This window comes from Leptonotus elevatus, chromosome 1 (genome assembly GCF_054856555.1).
Source record: "Leptonotus elevatus isolate MCC_2025b chromosome 1, RoL_Lele_1.0, whole genome shotgun sequence".
NCBI classification, from domain to species: Eukaryota; Metazoa; Chordata; class Actinopteri; order Syngnathiformes; family Syngnathidae; genus Leptonotus; species Leptonotus elevatus.
The window spans coordinates 30,068,796-30,086,295 of NC_141239.1; the positions used below are offsets into that span (position 1 = coordinate 30,068,796).

Here is a 17,500-nt window from a genome sequence, read left to right on the forward strand (position 1 = left end):
TTCCAGGATTTCACAATATTCCTCTGAATTCATGATTCCCTGGACTATGTGGAGTTGAGGATGAAAAGCCAGCCCAGAACTGAACAGTCTCACCACCCTGCTTCACTTTAGGGAGAAAGTTCTTTTGCTGGTGTTATCTTTTTACCAAACATGACTGTTTTAGTAGTGACCAAACAGTTTAATTTTGGACTCATCTGTCCACAGAAGGAACTTCCAAAAAACCTTTGAGCAGCACTGTACGTCTTGGCTTGTGAAAGCACATTTTATTTATGAGGAGACTAAGTGAAGTGAAAAAATATGAGCTTTGCAGCAAAGTGGATACTGTGGAGTCTAATTATTCAACATCTGCACAGAGCAAACAGGTTAACCAGAGACTGACAGTCTCCTATATTTACTTCTCAGGATGTGGAAGACCATGTTTTTTTATATATGGTTTATGGTTTTATTGAACATATAAACATAAACGAAACACAAAACACATCACAAGTTTAAAATACAAGTTGAAGTAAAAAAAGAAAAACAAAAATAGGAAGAAAGAAAAGAGTTCATATGTTCAAGAGGGGTTAGGAGAAAGTTGAAAACGTATCTAGTCCTACCCCTTTTTTGTTTTTTTATTCATGAGGAGATTGAGGGCTGTGAGAAAATGGCAACTGTGATTCTTATCCAGGGCATTATTGTGGAACTATAATTAGAACTAGATGATGTCACAACAGGACAAACAAGTCGTTATGATGCCACATGGCGGAGGTGGAAGCGGGTGGTGATCGGTGGGCGTCGGTGTGTGGCAGGATGGGGCGGCGCCAGCTGGCAGACGGCAGGCGGGCACCGGCGGCAAGTTCGCGAGCATCTGCGCCGCCTGTAGCAGACGCAGTAAATGCGACTCCCGACGTTAATGTTGGCGCTACTCAAGCTGTCGACAAGCGTTCGTCCTCATATGGAACACAATATGGAAAGTCCTTAGCAATCTGCTCCATGTTAGCATTCCAACTGTTAGCATGTTAGCATTTGATCCATTTGAATTTCAAATGAATTTCAAATTTTTAAATACAGTAGTTTTTGACTAAAGGGCAAAATGTAAAATATTTATCAATCTATATCAGTGCATTTTGTCCCCAGCTTGATATCTTGCTTTGTGTTAGCATACCAAATGTTAGCAATATGCTAGAATACCATGTTAGTGTTTAAGTCTCATTTTAAATGACTATTACGAGACATAACATTCTTTTCAGTCTACCCCAGTGCTTTCCTCATGAGTCTTGCTGTGTATTAGAATTACAAATGTCAGTTACAGTATATCAACTGTTAGCATGTTAGCATTTTTTGTCTTGTTTGAAATGGTACGTCACTTTAGGGCAAATTGTAAAATCCAAAGCGATCTTACTTAGTGCTTTCTTTACTCTTTGTTATCCTGCTATGTGTTAGCATTCCAGCGGTTCAAACCCATGGTGATATTCCTCTTTACGTTTTTCCCTCCAATTACTATCTGGTTTTATCAGCATTTCAATTGTTAGCATGTTAGGGTTCGATCATTTAAAAAGAAAAAAAGAAAAAGAAAAAAAGAGGTGAAATGCATTACATTGAATTTAATCCCTGCTGTTTTGTGTGCGTGTGTATCTACGTGTCTATGCGTGTATGTTTTTACATTTCTGTGTGTGTTTACATTTATGTGTTTCTGTCAGTACCTTGCACCTTTGATTTTAAGTGTATGTTTGTGCATTTTTTGTGTACTGCACATGTCTGTTTTTGTGCACGTTGTCTTCACGATTGTATGTGCATGTGTGTGTATTCGCGCGTGTGTTTCCAGTCCATCAGCAGCACTCAGTAAATTGAGCGTTTACATACATTTCCTGTTTATTCTCATGCTCTCTGTAGTGGTTTGTCTGCCGCTGTGTGTGTATGTACGTGGGTGCGTGTGTAGCCTCGCTGCCCTCTCCCCGTGTACCTGCTCATGTTAAGGTCGTTAAGTCACTCTCAGGATGCGTTTTACGAGGCGTCTGTGCCCCATGTTTGCACTCAACCTCTGTGTCTCTCGCACAAACACACACGCGGTTATTGACCATCTTTACAAGCTAAAGTGGAGTGCATGTTGTTTCTTAGTGCAATAACTACGGTTGTAATGATCTAATGTGACCTTGAGAAATCCTCACAGCAACGACTATTGAATGAAAATAAGGATTATGGTTATATGGGGAAGAAAAAACTATCGATTTTGAAATGTTATTACATGTATGTATTAAATGCTTGCAAAGAATCAGATAAAATGAAAAGTAAAAACCAGTGTGTATTATTGGCAGGTGCTCTACCAATTGTCTCACTGCTGCTATTGCTGTGAACACTTTTGATCTTGATCATTATCTGTTTGTGCTTGAAATAACTGAGGATAAACATCAGTACTGAAGATGTTTTTGTTGGAGTTCTCACGATGGATTACATAAAGTCCACTTTGAGAAACTACTGTTGTTCTGAACATGAGTGAATTTGAACGGTATCCATGCCACATCTTATCCTATCGTTGCTGTAATGTCCCAAAATTTGAGATTTCCCTATACATTTTCCTAGTTCTTGTGAATTAATCTGGTCTTCTCTTTACGGTTCACAGACAGATCGGCGTTGGGCTTCGTGCTGCCTCTGCTGACCCACACCTTTGAACAGAGGACCTTCAGACAGGTAGGAAGTCAAAACAAGTTGGACAAGCAGTGATGATGGTGGCGTTGATGACATTAATGATAGAGAGATGATGAAGCTCTTGGTATTCTTGATGATGTTGACATGAATGATCAAGATGATGGTGATGACCACACGAGTAACAGTAAACGATGACCACAACAACAACACTGGTGAAGATATTGACGATGGTGTTAACGACAGTGATGATTATAGAAAAGCAGATGACAATGATGAAAATGGGGATGATGATGATGATGATGGGGACAAGTGACAATGAGGATGATGACAATTGCAACCTTTAACTATGATGATATTGTGATATTGTGAAAATAACAACAATGGAAACGACAAAGACGATGACTCTGATGGTGATTCAGGCAATTAGGAAAATATGACGATTATACTATTATTATTATTATTTCTATTATACCAATGATGACAATGAGTATGATCACAATAATCATGTCAACGATGGTATTGATAACAACGGTGATAATAAAGTTGAAGACGATTTTGATAACAACGATGAAAATGACCGCAATGTTCACAACAATTATGTTGATTATGGCAACTATAGAGACTATAACTTTGATTATGATAACGATTATGCCAATGATGACAACACTATGAGAATGATGACAGTCCCAATGATGATGGTGAGAGGTGACAACGAAGAGGACTATTGTGGAAATGATGATCACAAATTCACAATGACGATAACAATGGCGATAACGATGGAACTGATGACCACAACAATAATGTCGATGGCGAGAACACGGATGATCATGATGATGCCGATCATGACCATACTGATAATGACAGTGACGTTAATGACGATGCCACCTAAGACAAAAAACATGACATCATTCAGGACTTCAATGTGTCTTGAGGAGGAAACTGTTCTTGTTATGTGATGACTCAGCGCTTGAGAAACAAAAGGTTTTCTCTGGGGTAGCCCCTACAGAAAGTAGGGCATCAAATCTTTTCATTCAACCCTCTCTGGCGCTGCCTTGTTCTGATTGGACCCGAGTCTCGAGTTGGAGGATTTGTGGGGTGCACCCCTGACGAGCGGGAGACGTTCCCAGAGAAGATGAAGGACCGGGTTCTCGGCAGGAGGCAGGCCTGAGGGGATTACACGGATCAATGTGGAGGAAAAGCGAGGGAGCGCATCCGGCAGGTATGCTCGGCCAATCCCGGCGCAGAGCCAGACGGGATAATGTTCCCTCCCGGCAATTAAGCCCCAGAGGTGTTGGAGTGCTTTAGCGGGGGAGCTCGTTAGAGGCTTCCGTCATTTTTTTCCCCCTCCTAATCGCATGGCTTCTCTTTTTTTCTTCCTGTCTTGTCACTCGCTTGCCCTACAAAAGTCTTACACCTAAAGTCAGCACACAATGCTAATGCTAATACATGTCACACACAGCTGCCATGTTCTGCTTTGATGTTTTCTGGATTATCCCACAATGTATTGTGGTTCTTTGCATGGCTGCAGGTACTAGTTACCATGTTGTTTTGTCTTGGGCCATATAACTCAATTAAATACTTTTTATTAATGATGCGCCGAATATTCGGCCACAGAAAAATTTTGCCGAAAATGGCTATTTTTGCCATTTTCGGCATTCGGGTGAAATTTAATTAAAGCCGAAAGAATACGACCCAAATAGGTTGCGGTGCCGCTCGCAAAAAAAACCCCACTGCAAGCAAGCGTCTGTTTGAATTAAACAGCGAACGCGGGGGTCAGTGTCCGCCTTTTCTTTTTGCTGGCTTTTCACCGGTCGGTCATTGCGCACACCGAAGGAGAGGGGCATCGCTTGGTGTACGACATTTAAGTGAGTCGAAAAAAGACAGAATTGCCGTGTACTGCAGTACAGGTGAGCCACTCTTTCTCCCGTAGCGCCTTCCTTTTATTTTTTATTTTTTATAAGTGCCCCTCGAACGCTTCCACTTTTTCACTGGCATCCCCGGTGGCTGTGCTAAATACTTTAGCTAATGCTAGCACTATTGCTATCAACAGTTTTAAACACGGAAACACTTACCGCGCTCTCCGGGTGGCGGCAGACCTGTACAGGACGCTGTGTGTGACTGCAGTCCGTTCCTGAAGCCGATTAGCGGGTGCGAACAAATGTATTTTTTTATTTTTAAACGTTGGTGAATATGTGAATGTGACGATTTTACGTGTGCCGCACCTTGTCCCGCCACACGCATCCGTGCCTGCCTGTGCGAACTACATTGACTATGAAGTGCAATCGCACTGCCAGAAAATGCTCAACCCTCGTTTGGTGTTTAATGTAGCATTAGCCAACATGTCTGCGGTGTGGGCACATTTCAATTTATATTGTGCTTGGTTAAAATGCTAGTGCTAAATAAATATTTTATAATAATATTATAATTTTGATTAATTATAATAAATGCAATGATAGTAAAAATTGGCATAATTTTTTTTCGGCCAAGCATTTTTATTTTCGGTTTTCGGTTTTGGCCAACCATTTTCATTTCGGTGCATCCCTACTTTTTATTTTTTAATATTGTGGTGAAGATGAACTAAACCTGCATTTCCATCTAAAGTTCAAGAAGTTTAGGTCTTGATACCTCTAGTTCCTTGTGCTATATCTATGGGCCCTGGTGGACCTAGGATCCAATGAAGTAACATTTAGAATATTACTTTGCATAAAATATACTTCACTGGAAGTCACTTTTTGTTCTGTAGTTATAATTGCAGGATCTTAACCTGTGACCATTTCTTAATGTTTGGGGAGTTAAGGCTAGAGTCCATTAAAGCCATTTTATTAGGTGTCTAACATTTTTGGCGGGTTAGGGTCAAGAGATTCTGCATGTTTGCTGGGGTTAGGTTCCAATAAAGTGTTATTTGAATTTTACTTAATGTAAAAATTCACTTCTACTCATAGTTCCAGAAGCTTTTTGTTCGTGCAACTTGAAATTCCTGGAATTAAACATGTGGCCCATTTGTTGGAGTTGTGCGGATAGTGTATGGGTTATAGTCCAGCAAAGTGACCATTTGAAATGGTAAAGGTGCAATCCCAGCTACAGTTCCAGGAAATATTGGTTCTTGTTAATTGAAGTTTCTTCAACTAATCCATTGCCACACCAATTTCCATTGTTTCTAGTAATTCGTCAGGACTGTGTCCTGATGAATTACTACTGGAACGACCATTGCACACTAGTTCCCGCCTTTCAAACGCCCCGTGGTCCTTCAAAAGTTCATGGAAAACATTTCTTAAGTGTAAATGCATAGTAAGCTTTTTTTCCCTGTAGATGTCGGTGCTATTTGTCCTCCGTCATGAAGTTGCCGCTTGGTATCTTTGTCCTCGTCCTCAATGTTGTGTCTCGGTCTCCAAGCACCCTGAAGACCTCAGTGTCTGCAGTTCCGGGTCGGTTCCCGGCAGTCCGATAAACAAACACATTTACACCCATGCGCAGACACACAAACATCAACGCACGTGCCCAAGGTGGCAGGGTGGCTTGCTGGTCCAGGACAAATTGGAAGCAAGCGGCTCATTTACTCGCAGACTCGGCAAACAAGTGCAAAGACTCCCCAAGGGCGTTTCCGCATAAATAATGACTCCGGGAGACACTTCCATTTGTGACGCTCGCTGGTTGCGCACACATGGGTCAGCTGGGCTGCCCCCGATGGGGGAGCTGGAGGGTCGGCAGTAAACAACAATGTGGAGAGTTAAAGTAGCTCAATTTGTAAGGACGCCAGCTTTGGAAGGAATTATGTCTCTTTGGAAAATAGTACAGTTGATATATGAATGTCCCAGTAGGAGTAGGTTAGTATTAGGGTGGACGGGTAGTTTGTCGAGACACCACATCTTTGTCAGCGTCAATAAAGATGATTTTGTCCATCTCGGATTTATTTCTTCCAATTATATTCAGGCTGGTATATCTTTCTGTACTCTGCATTGTTTAGCCAGAGACGAGATAATGATGGCGGTCAAGTCGCAAAAGCGCGTCCCGTCGGCGTTCCTGCATGGAAATGATTACCGCCACGGCGCGGCGACAATCATCGCCGCCGTAATACCCCCCCCCCCCCCCCCACACACACACACACTTTTTTTTCTTCTTCTATCTACGCTGACCTGAAATTGTGGTGTGTCACATTGTGTTTGGCACGCCGGATTTAGATATGCTAAGCACCCGCATCCAAGAGAAGAAGGTGCACTCTGGAATGAGGAGGCGGGAAATGTGCCGCTTCGGGAGGGAGGGGGGAATGGTAGTTGAAATGGCAAGCTCCTCTCCAAGTGGAACAGATGGCGGGAAAGTAAGAGCGGAGCTTTGCTTCTCTTTTTTATTTTTTTATTTTTTTACTTCAAATGTTATCATGCAGGATGCACACCACGCTTAAGCTAATGAGCAGGGGGGCGGCATTGTGGGGAGGTTGTGAGTGGGGGTGGGGGTGTCGCTTTTTCGTCCTCTGTAGTTCTTCCGTTCTCTCCCACCGGCACTTTTTCCCGCAAGCCCACGCTCGCAGCGGAAGCCTGGAAGCCTCGCCGTTATGTAAGCACACACGACCGACACACACAAAGCCAAGCAAAGCAAAGCCGTCCGCAACATAGCAAGTCAAACACGGCCGCCCGGGGGAGCTAAATTTAGCACAAGTGTTTGGGTCACAAATCCCATAATTGTCTCGCTCAGGAGATTTCATTTGCACTTCAAGGAAAGTCGGGACTGCAGCAATTGTGGCACAGTTACAGACACAATCTGTTGTCCCTGAATCTGGTTTTATTTGCAGTTGTATTTATTTATTTTTACATTTTGGCCATCAATCATATCCCCAATATATTTTCCTGCAAACTTTTGACATCATCTACAGCCCAAATTGCTCTGTTGTTTTTGTTTGTTTTCTTTCTAAGTTAATGCTTAGTAAATCTGGCTCATGACTCTAAGATTCTGGGTTCGAAACTCAGCTTCCGCCTTCCTGTATTGAGTTTGTGTCTTCCTTTCTAAAAACATACTTTATTGACGATTCACAATCTATAGACGTAAGTGTGAATGTTTTGTGTGTGTTTGTGTGCCTCTATGTGCCCTTGGATTTGCTGGGCGACCAGTCCAGGGTGTACCCCAAGGTCAGTTGAGAGAGGCTTCCAGTCACTCTACCCCTAATGATACCAAGTACTATCGAAAAGGGAGGGATGATTCTTTGTAGATAGTAAAGTGGGTGACTGATTAGAAAGTCTGCCTCATAGTTTTAAGATACACAATTTGAATCTGGATTTTCTGCGTTTGCTGACGTACCCGCAGAAAACCAAAGCAAGTTTCCTGTTACATTCTATACAATCAATTTAGGTGTAACTTTAAGGGGATTGTTTTGTTTTTTCGAGTGGGGCCAGGGTTAAGTTAATGATGAGCGGGATTTGGGTTAAAATTGCGGGTTGGAAAATAGGGTTAGAGGGGTTAGGGTGAAGGTTTGGGTTTGGGTTATTATGAACACAGTTAGGTGTAGGGCTCGAGCAGGCTTCTCCAAAGGGTAGCTCGCAGCGTAGTTTGAGTAGCTTGCGGACAGATAGTTAAGGCTAATTGGAAAATAAAGCGTTCCAAATAATACACTGACGGCAATGCAAATAGCCTTAGTAGACTTTTAATTTGAAGTTGGGCCGTGTCGCGGCGTGATGGCAAGCTTGCCTTCCCTATTCGACGTTTAGGATTTCCTTATCGTACTTTTTATTGACATTCTATAGTTGCGACAAACATCAAAACAACGCTATCCCGAATTTATAGTCAATCGCTAATTTAGGACGGTAAGAAACTGCTAGTTAATTACGCCGTCATTGTATGGCACTGCACAAATCTCCGACGTTAGTGGCTAGCAGCTAGCTGTTAGCAATAGTAACGGGTGCCTGGCTGGTAACATAAATGAGTTTGACAGCTGGTGCCCGGCTTCCTTTCTTTATTCTGGACCAAGGCTACTTTCTAATTCACTCTCCATGTTTAAGGGAAGGGAATGTACGTTAAGTTGCACTTTGAGGTCTTTTCATTATTAGGAAAAAAAGATAAATAGAACTTTGCCTTCATTTATTTTATAAAACACTTTTGCCCATTAAATAAATGTAAAAACAAACAAACATTTAACTGAAAATGTCAAATACATATATATATATAAATTTGGCTTAAAAATAAATGTTGTGAAACATGAGTAGCTCGATTCTGTTTTGCTTTTCTAAAAGTAGCTCGCGGTGGAAAAAAGGTTGGAGACCGCTGGGCTAGAGTAAAAGATTTTCCTTTTTCCATTACAGTAAATCTCAGTGGACCTGCTGGCTGCTTTCACAGGCCTTGAAAGAGACCCCCATCCACAGTGGTGTCTCTAGGCTGATAAACAAACTCTTCCTCATTGCTCCATTTTCTCTTCACAATTGTTATTTTTAGTCCAGTGACGCCATCGCTCGTCTGTCTGCCTAATCAACTTTTTTTACTTGCTCATCCAAATAATTAAGAAATGTCTTCAAAGCGCCTTGTGTTAATCCGAGCGAGGCCGGGATGAAAAGAGCTTTTGGACGGCGCAGACTCAGAGATTGTTTGTGACCGGCTGACACCATCGGTGACACGCGGATGACCTGGAAGGTTCCGCTCGGTTTGCTGCGTGTGGAAACGTCTGTAATGAGCCGCTGAACTCGCCGTGCTTCTCCGCTTGCGTCAGCTCCGAGTGGGTTTTCCTCCAAGCTCGCTTGCTCATTCCGGTTACGCAACGCCACCGCCGTGTCACTCCGATGTTCCCACAGGAACGTGACGCCGCCATGTTGGCCCAACGTCGACAGCCACCGCTCCACATTTTTACCGCTGCGGCTGGGTTTTTTCTGTACTCCCGCCGTGGATTTCCATGTCAGACGAGCTGATTTCTGCAGCGTGACGGCGACCCCCTCGAGTGGGGCGGCCCCCGCATGTCAGAATGTGTCGTTGCAGGACAGCCTTTCACACACAGCATGTGTTTCATAGTGCCTAGCTACTCAAAAAATCTTCTCCATCAGTCACTACAGTGATTATCTGTTCAAAAAGTTGTCCGTCAGTCACTACACTGAACAGCCTTTTAAATTTACTGTATAGAATCAAGACATTTATCATGCTTCAATTCAATGGACACTGAGCTGCTCCTTCTGGTGTTCAATTCTTGACCACCCGGGGGCAGTATACTATAGACATATTTTACAGAAATGGTCTCAGCTCTTCAGTATGGCACTAATATTAGTCAAGTCACTCTCCAAAACAGGTGACATTTACAACTTGTAATTTGTAAAATGTTCATGCAGAGCAAACTCCCTTTTTCAGAATCCACAATATGAAATACATGTCAATCCACCCAAAAACATATTTTCCGACCTCAGGCATAAAATCGTTATTAATAACATGATCTGTTGGTTTTAGCATTCATTTGATATTCAACACTTTTGTTAATTCTCGATATGAAAATGTAAACATGATGTTGATAACAATGATACAATATCAGAAAATAATAATAATATCAAAAATTTGGATTTAATACACTTTGCTAGAAAAGTGCATGTATAATCATGTGCTGTAACAAATACTGAACATTCAATATGTCAACAACATGAAATATGAAACATTCAAAAAATTGATAAGCATTTAATTCTCTTTAAGAACATCTTAACAGTAATTGTAGAAAATTGGTCAAAGGCAACAATTTAACTTCTCAAAAAGTGAAACATTTAACAATACAAATATTTTGTAACACATGGTCAAGAACAAGCAAATTTTAACTCCTCTGCAAGCACTTGGGGTCTAATTAAGACTTGTAAATGTGACGGGGGGTGGTAAGATAAACTGAGGGAAATAATACAGTTTTTACTAAAAATAACATTTTTGTTTATTTATTTATTTATTTATTTTTGTTTTCTGAGAGCTCAGTATTATTCATTAGGTAGCCTCTGCGAGTCAACATGTCATCATCATCGCTCTTTCTCTCTTTTTTTCTTGTGCGTGTGTGTGTGCGTGCGTGCGTGCGTGTTTGTGCTCTTTAATTCACCTGAAACCCATTATAAATCCAATACCCTTCACCTTAACTGGATACTTCAGAGTCCCGCCAGAGTTGTGAAGTTGTCAGAAGACCGACCTAAGAAAGGATCAATATTTTTATTTTTGATAAATATATTTTATGGAATCAGTGACACACTTATACTTGTGGAAATAATAAAGGTTTGATAAAAATCTAATGTATTTGGTGATATTTTGGATGCAAATATTATGTTTGTCAATACGGAGATGTGAAAATGGCCATGAAGGCCTACTCATGAAAAGATTAAAAATAGCATGTCACTCTTAATTTTTTTTTGTATTTACTCTGAATATACTGAAATTAAAACCTTTACGCTCTAGAAACACACTTTGACACATTTTTTGTGCCCTAAACACTTCAAACATTGTGGACTCAAATGACACTTGTCAAGTAGAATGATTCAGTCATTCTTCACAGAGGATAAAGAATATTTGTGAGTATTGTTTTATAATCCGCATTTGTTGCTTGAAAATTTGGTCAACTATGTGGGTAATACCACTGCCATCTCGATGCTATTCATTAGCACGTTTACTAAAGTTCCCATTATGTATTAGCATCAAGCTCGTAAAGGCTCTGTGGCTGTTGTAAATACACAGCGTGTAATTCTCTTTAATATTTAGTTTGATAATAAACTTTTTTTTATTGTGCTGTAAATTGATTGAGCTTACTGCAGCCATCATGTACAACCATACTTTATGTCAAGGTTTTTTTTTGCAAATCAAAAGAAAAAATGGCAGCTCATATCTTAAAAAAACTTATAAGTCAGGTTACTCTCAAGGCGCTGTTACACTGAAGGTGAGCAAATTCACAAACAGCACGACACAACACAAAATATGATCAGTTGAAAATCTGCTGCACAGCAAGTGTGCAAATGATAAACTATGACACACTAGTATATCCCCTTTTTCACAGCTGCCATCCATGCCGACATCCATGCTTTTCCCATGGATTTCTGTGTCAGGTGAGCATATATTTTGCAATGTGACGCTCCCTCCCAATGGAGGGGGTGCGACCCCCACGTGTCAGAATGTGCTTTTGCAGGATCTTCCTGATGAAGTCGTTAAGAAGTCGTTAAGAAGCCATTAAGAGCCATTAAGTCGGCGAGGTGACGCCTGGTGTTCGGCGCGCGCCGGGCGTCAGGAAAACTTGTTAATCACACCGTTTATTCGCTCCCCCGGCGTGCGACTGTAAATATCGGCGCCGTGTTGTTGTTGTTGTTGTTGTTGACTGTGCATGCTAATGAACGTCGGTATTAGCTTCATGCCTCCGGAGGGAGGGGCTAATGCTAATACCCGATCGCCTCTAGCGGGAGAGACGACTATCATTCATCCTGACGAGGGAGGAGGAAAGGCTCGTTTTGCCTGTTCCTCATTCAGTATCAACCACAGTTTGGCAGCTGTTTACATATGCTCTAGTCACTATAGTGGGCATCTATTCTGTAGCTCTTTATTTCTACGAGCGCGAGTCAGTTGGGCATATTTCACTACAGTGGACAGCGATTCAAAAACTGTTTTTCTCCATGTTTCTAGGTTGTTCTTTGATGTGCCCGTGCACTGCCAACTACTGGTGGGCCGTTGTACTGATTGTCCTAGTGTAGCCCCTGGGGTGTTTGCTAATCTGTGTGTTTTTTCCATCTGATGGTCGTCCTCACAGTGAGGAGCTCTTATCGGAAGTCATTAGGCTTCCCTCCATGCGGCCGGCCTGGCTAATTATCTCCTCACGCTCAAGCAAAGCCTGAGACACTGCCGATTAGCTCGTTCCTGGAAAGCCTCTTTAACACAGAGTTTCACACAGTTTCGGAATAAGAGAGGTTACCTGTAAAATTGATGTTTAATCGCCTGTGTCTTTAGGCTTCGATACACCAATCCAATGTCAGGCAAATATGACCCACGCCTACAGCCTGTGGCGTCGACTTGACCGTCGGCACATCACGCCGTTAAAATGATGGAAAAACACACCGCAAAATAAACATCCACCGACGCCAACTATTAAATTAAATACAATGAAATTTTACAACTTAGTTGAGTTTAAAATAGCACAAATAATGTACAAAGCATACAACAATCTACTCTGCCAGATTTTTCAGAAAGTTCTCAGAAGCTATTTGAAATTAGAGAGAGTTCTTATGAGATAAAGGGTACAAGTGCCTACAAAAAAAATCAAAACAAGAACAAATATTAAGCAAAGGTGGGACTGTAAAATGTGTTAATTTGTGGAATAATTTTGGTACTGACCTAAAAAGATGCAAGTCATTTGCTTAGTTTAAAAAAATATTTAAAAGGAAAGTTCAATTTTTTTTTTTTAATCAGACATGAGCTGGTAAAATTGAAGAAATGAATTATTATGCTGTATACCTATGAATTACATGTACATATGCTATTGGCAAATGTACGTACATGTCAAAGTGCAGTTGTATACACGAACAGGTTTATACATTTTTTCTTTCATTGAAATATATTAACCTATTATTGTATCAATAATGAAAAGTCAAAACTTACAAAAAATAAGGGGTAGGACTTGATACGTTTTCAACTTCTTCCTCCTCTTTTTTTTTTATTTTTTTAACATGAACATGTAAACTGTGTAAATTCTCACTTTGCTAATGATTCTTCTCCTTTTTAACTTTAATTTTCTTTCTTTCACTTTAATTTTATATTTTGTATTTCATTCATATGTTCAATATGTTCAATAAACCAAACCAAACTATTAGAGGTGGGCATTTTACATATTCTTCTGGTCTGGCATTCATCATTCGTTGGTGCACTGGGTTCCCTTCTGTAATTCCGCCATTTTTTTCCCAAGCTGAACCAACCTGTAATCGTAGGTCCACTGTTTTTATTTTACCCACACTTCCGTCGTCACTACGTCACCACATCACCACTATTTTAGGACCGACTAAGAAAGGTCCATTGTTCTGTGTTACCACTATAATGTTATTTGTTGTCAGAGGTGGGTAGTAGAGTTACATTTACTCTGTTACATTTACGTGAGTAACTTTTTGAAGAAAAAAAAAGTACTTCTAAGAGTAGTTTTACCACACTATAAATACAAATACTTTTTACTTTTACTTGAGGAGGTGTGTGAAGTAACGCTTCTCTTACTCTGCTATATTGGGCTACACTAGAGTTGTTACCCACATTATACTCATTAGATTTACCGTATTTTTACGGCATGGCGCACTTAAAAGTTTTCAGTTTTTTTCAAAAATCTACGGTGCGCCTAATAATGAGATGTGCCTTTTGTGTGCACAGAGTTCCAAAATCTGTAAATGTTGTTGTGCAACTTTGGTAAGCGCTCTGCTTGACTGACTGTGTGGGAGCGTATCCGCGGACACATTGCTTATATACAGGAATGCGGCCCTGGTTGGAGACTGGCAGGCATGATGAGATTCCAAAAGAGTCAACGTCTTGGTGCTTTTGCTTTAAGAAACTGTGAGTGAGGCCACAACTTGTGAATTGATTGTGCATGCTTGGGTTAACGCGTCTGCTTCCATTGCTGTTCGAGCTTTTAATTTTTTTTATATTTTTTTTTAATGATTTGAAGATGCCAGAATTTGCACATAATTTAGTTTTTTTTCTTTCTGATGATTAAAAATAAATCATACTTTATGTTCAAGCAGTTACTCAGTACTTGAGTTCAGCAAATTCTTTTTTACTTGCACTTTAGTGATTTTTTTATGACTTCTTTTTACTTTTACTTGAGTAATATTATTCTGAAGTAATGCTACTCTTACTTAAGTAACATTTTTGGCTACTCTACCCACCTCTGGTTGTTGTGTCTTTGGACGTAATCCAGCAGCAGACAATAGAAAACGGTGATCGGCCCCAAAAATCCTGATCAAGTAAAGCCTACTACTGAAGGTCCCAAAACACACTGAAATCAATTAAGCAATATATGTCCCATTACACACAGGCCAAGCATCACAGGGACAAAAGCAATGTGAAAGGAGCTGATACGCTTGGGTGGCTGCACTCATTTACCTTATAACAAAAAACAAAGCATAAAAACGTGCAGCTGTATTCGGCAAAGCGTCTTCCGACGTCATGAGACATTTGAATATGGAGATTGGTGCTGCAGATGCGCTCGTAAACGACATTTGACTTGGCAAGCACGCCGGCGCTGCATCCCACCTGCTCCCGATGCCGTTTCGTAAACAAATAAAGGCGCGTGTAAAGGAGCCGTGCACACCTGCTTGGTAAAATGTCCAGACAGCAGTTGGCCACCGCGTCTCCCTTCTCCCTGATACTAATTACCGTACGCCCACACTGGCGCGACTGCCATGCCGCACTTTCATCAACAGATACAGGTATCGCGCAGAGTCACTCGCAGACCTTTGACGCTGCCATAAACGCAACGACTTTTTGCCTGGTTGCGTTGTTGGCGGGTCAATGATCAATGGTCAATGCAATACTGCTCAAAAGCAATTTTCTACTATTTGCATTAGCAAAGTTCTGCATTAGTCACTACAGTAAACACGTATTCAAAAAAAAAGTTACAAATTAGTTCCTACAGATTTGGTCAGCTATTCAAAAGCTGCGAGTAATGACTACAGCAGCTTACTGCAACGTGAATGTGACAGCGGGAAAAGAGATTTCTCCACACCGCTGAACCTGAAGCGACCCTTCGTATTGATCCGGTCTCTAATTTAATCGCCCGCGTTTACGACACTTGTACATCATCAAAGTTCATAAAGGCGACACGCTCGATAACGGTGACCAACCCAAGTGAAACCTGATGACCAAAAGTGCATGTCGCAGCTTTAGTGGATTTGTGTCTAAATTGTACTGAGGTGGTTGTTTGTCTACTTGGGCCTTGTGATTGGCTGACGACCAGCCCACAGTGTAACCCACTTCTTTCACCAAAGACAAGCTTGGGCTCGTCTCCAGCTCACATGCTTACTGTATGAGGACTAAATAATCTTTTTATGTGAGTAGGAATGACTTGCGGCCAGTCCAGAGTATAGACCACCTCACCTAGTCCCCCACTCAACCAAAACCTGGAATGGATAAATACATGTGTTAATATTTTTGTGCCCAGCGCAGTCTAACTGTTGGATGGAGTTTTCTTTTTTTTGGTATTTTGATAGACGGCGCGGTGCGTTCAATGAAGTGAATTCTACAATGATTCAGAGGGTTCAATGCACCCTGTTTATGAATGAAATACGATGACATCCACAACAAAAGGCCTCATAGCTCTGCATTACACCTGTGCCACAACTTAGACCTGCTTTTTGAAGGTCTAAAGATTAGTCTGCTTTCAGGCACCAAATTTTCAGGCGTGCCAGCGGCATTGAAAAATAAAAAAATTATTGGTCTCCAAGAACGACTTGCATGGCACATCCTGGCCTGCTAAATTCTAAAAAATGCTTGAGGTTAGACCATCACAAATATGAAAATGCACCAGAAAAATAAATAAATAGAAGCTCTGAATACTCGTCTGTCCATATGTGCCCATGTGATTTACTGGTGACCATTCATGGTGTCTCTTGCCTCTCTCTTGCCTGATCATCAGTCCCTGTAATTGAAGGCAAGCAGCTTATTGAAATCTTGTCACATATGGGCCGTTGTCCAGCTGGGCAGGGAAGGACCGGTCACCACTGCCGGTCCTTCCCTCCGCCCCCGAGGTCTGCTGCCCTCCTGGCACCGGCACCACCATGGCTCCGGCTGGTCCCAACTCATCCAAGAACGCCGTCTTTTCCGGCCGGCGTGCTCACCCGCATGGCGCCTGGCGTGTCGAAGGTGCGCTTGGCAAGGCGGGTGAACAACAGGCGGCGACAGCCGGTCTTTTTTCCGCTCCCTCCTGATGGTTTTCTCGCCATTGGAGGATATGGAACAGCAGCATTTACTCAGCTTTTCAAAAATAACACGGTAGGGATGGTTCCCATTTTCAGAAAAGCGTCTTTTTTCACTTCCTTTCATTTTTGGATGGTCGCTGCAGTGAGCATATGCACTCCTTCATGCCAGGAGCTTCTTGTGTTTGCTCGCATTTTGTCTCTGAAATCACCATCTTATATTTAAAAAAAAAAAAATAAATCCCTGGGTGGCACCCTAGGATGGTAACTTACAGAAGCTAATAACAGTCACAGAAATCCTTTTGATTGGATAAGCAAAGTACATCAGACGTTGGGAAACTTCCTGGCTGGCATCCTAGTATTTGACATACCTTCGTAGCTTACCTATTTTCACTAATTGTCTCAAAAAAAGATTCCAACTTTCTTGAGGCAACATAATGGTGAGGGGAAGAGGCAGAATTTTATCACACTTCTCAGACAGTTAAGTGTACAGGAGAGTTACTAGTTTTGCTCTCAAGCTATTTTCAACACTTTCCATTAGTTAATAATGTGTAAAAAAAACAACACAGGCAACATGACAACAGACCAATAAATTGTAAAAAAAAAATATATATATGAAATTGATCCTATTTAGATGTTAGATAACAATTTTCCATCTGACAGCAGAAATATGCAATTTTCAAAAGGCTTCTATCATGAAACTTCCCGAGTATCATCATGGGATAGTCCAGTACGTGACATAAATGTAATGGTCACTTTGAAATCTGGGAAATGGACAGTCACACAAGGACTTTTAATCTGATATGCTAAATTGGATCTCTGTGAAACTTCCGGACTGGCATCCTGGGATGGTGTAGTACTTAGCAGAAGTGGAATATTTAAGTGATGGTTTGAATTATTTTTTAATATAACCCTGAAATCAGATGTAATGAGACATTGAGAGTTATAAAACGCTTTGGTTCTGATATTGTACATCAGACTTGTATGAAACGTCCATCTTAAAATCTGTTATCAATTAAGAT

At 41.2% G+C, this 17,500-nt stretch overlaps 1 protein-coding gene across 4 annotated transcripts in view; it reads left to right on the forward strand.

Annotated features, from left to right (window-relative positions):
* The window catches only part of LOC147181617 (RNA binding protein fox-1 homolog 3-like), a 486,306-nt gene that overhangs the window by 108,174 nt on the left and 360,632 nt on the right, over positions 1–17,500 (forward strand). For 3 of the 4 annotated variants that reach the window (XM_086090602.1, XM_086090584.1, XM_086090576.1), the window contains one exon: positions 2,600–2,667. Coding sequence is in view for 2 of the 4 variants with exons in the window: in XM_086090584.1 (XP_085946710.1) it covers positions 2,600–2,667 (68 nt within the window). In the remaining 2 variants the exon portion in view is untranslated. Of the gene's footprint in view, positions 1–2,599; positions 2,668–7,157; positions 7,177–17,500 lie in introns of those variants that run through there. The other variant, XM_086090609.1, reaches the window with a different exon arrangement.